This window comes from Echinops telfairi, unplaced genomic scaffold (assembly GCF_000313985.2).
Source record: "Echinops telfairi isolate 266 unplaced genomic scaffold, ASM31398v2 ScPeMD7_7469;HRSCAF=8507_1, whole genome shotgun sequence".
Classification (NCBI taxonomy): Eukaryota; Metazoa; Chordata; class Mammalia; order Afrosoricida; family Tenrecidae; genus Echinops; species Echinops telfairi.
Genome location: NW_022111373.1, coordinates 151070609 through 151071625, shown reverse-complemented (window position 1 = coordinate 151071625; position 1017 = coordinate 151070609). Strand labels below are relative to the sequence as shown.

Genomic DNA, 1017 nt, shown 5'->3' with positions numbered 1-1017 from the left:
AGAGGCCCCAGGCTGGGGTCTGGGCCTCAGGCCAGGGCGTCTCTTCCTCCTCCGCAGGAAAGTGAGGGACGCCACAGGCGTGGACATCAACATGCGTGTGGGCGTGCACTCGGGGAACGTGCTGTGTGGCGTCATCGGCCTGCAGAAGTGGCAGTATGATGTCTGGTCCCACGACGTCACACTGGCCAACCACATGGAGGCTGGGGGCATCCCTGGGTACGCACGCAGCCGGGGCTCAGGGGTGCTGTCATGGGGACAGACTGGGGTCTCTTTGGCAGTGATGTCAGGTGAGGAGGGTGGGTCAACAGTTGACGATGGACAGTTCGGGGGTCAGCAGCCTCTCACTGTCCCCATAAGTGACACCGGGCTCACTTTGGTGGGTCCTGGTCAGGGATAGCTTGGTGCTCTCACTGTCCTCCCCTCTGCTCACCCCTGGGGCTTGCCAGTCACCACAGACAGTGGCAGAAGATTCCCGCCCCGCACCCTTCCTCCTCTGCAAATTCCCAGTCAGAACTGACTTGGAGCAGTGCTTCCTGAGATCCTGGGACCAGTGTCCCTGCCCCCGGGGATTCCCTCTCTGCTGGCAGGGTTAGAGAGGGAGCCCCGTGGGGCAGTGGCCACCCACTGCAGGGATTGAGGAGCAGCTGTGTAGAAGGAAAACCCACACGTTTACCCCCAAAGCGTCTCACACAGACACGCAACACCACCACGTTTTATGAGGGTCCTTCAAAGGTCCCTAGAAAGTGGACTGAAGAAGGAAGGGACTTGCCCAGGAACCTTTGACTCAGTCACTCCCTGCACCTGCAGGTCCCTGTGAGCCCCAGGGAGCAGCCGCTCAGCGAGCATAAACTCCAGCTGCAGCTCCTCCCTGGACACAGCCAGGCCAACCTGCCATTCACTGGGGGGAGAGGGAGTCAGAAGGGTGGACCCCCGCCTGCCCTTCACTGGGGGGAGAGGGAGTCAGAGGGGAGGACCCCTGCCCGCCCTGCCCTTCACTGGGGGGAGAGGGAGTCAGAG

At 62.1% G+C, this 1017-nt stretch overlaps 1 protein-coding gene across 1 annotated transcript in view; it reads left to right on the top strand.

Annotated features, from left to right (window-relative positions):
- ADCY2 (adenylate cyclase 2) overlaps nt 1–1017 on the top strand; it is a gene marked incomplete at its 5' end in the record, with an annotated part of 199999 nt that overhangs the window by 117806 nt on the left and 81176 nt on the right. Inside the window, one exon of the mRNA XM_004698421.2 lies at nt 58–216. Coding sequence (XP_004698478.2) covers nt 58–216 — 159 coding nt within the window. The remainder of the gene's footprint in view (nt 1–57; nt 217–1017) is intronic.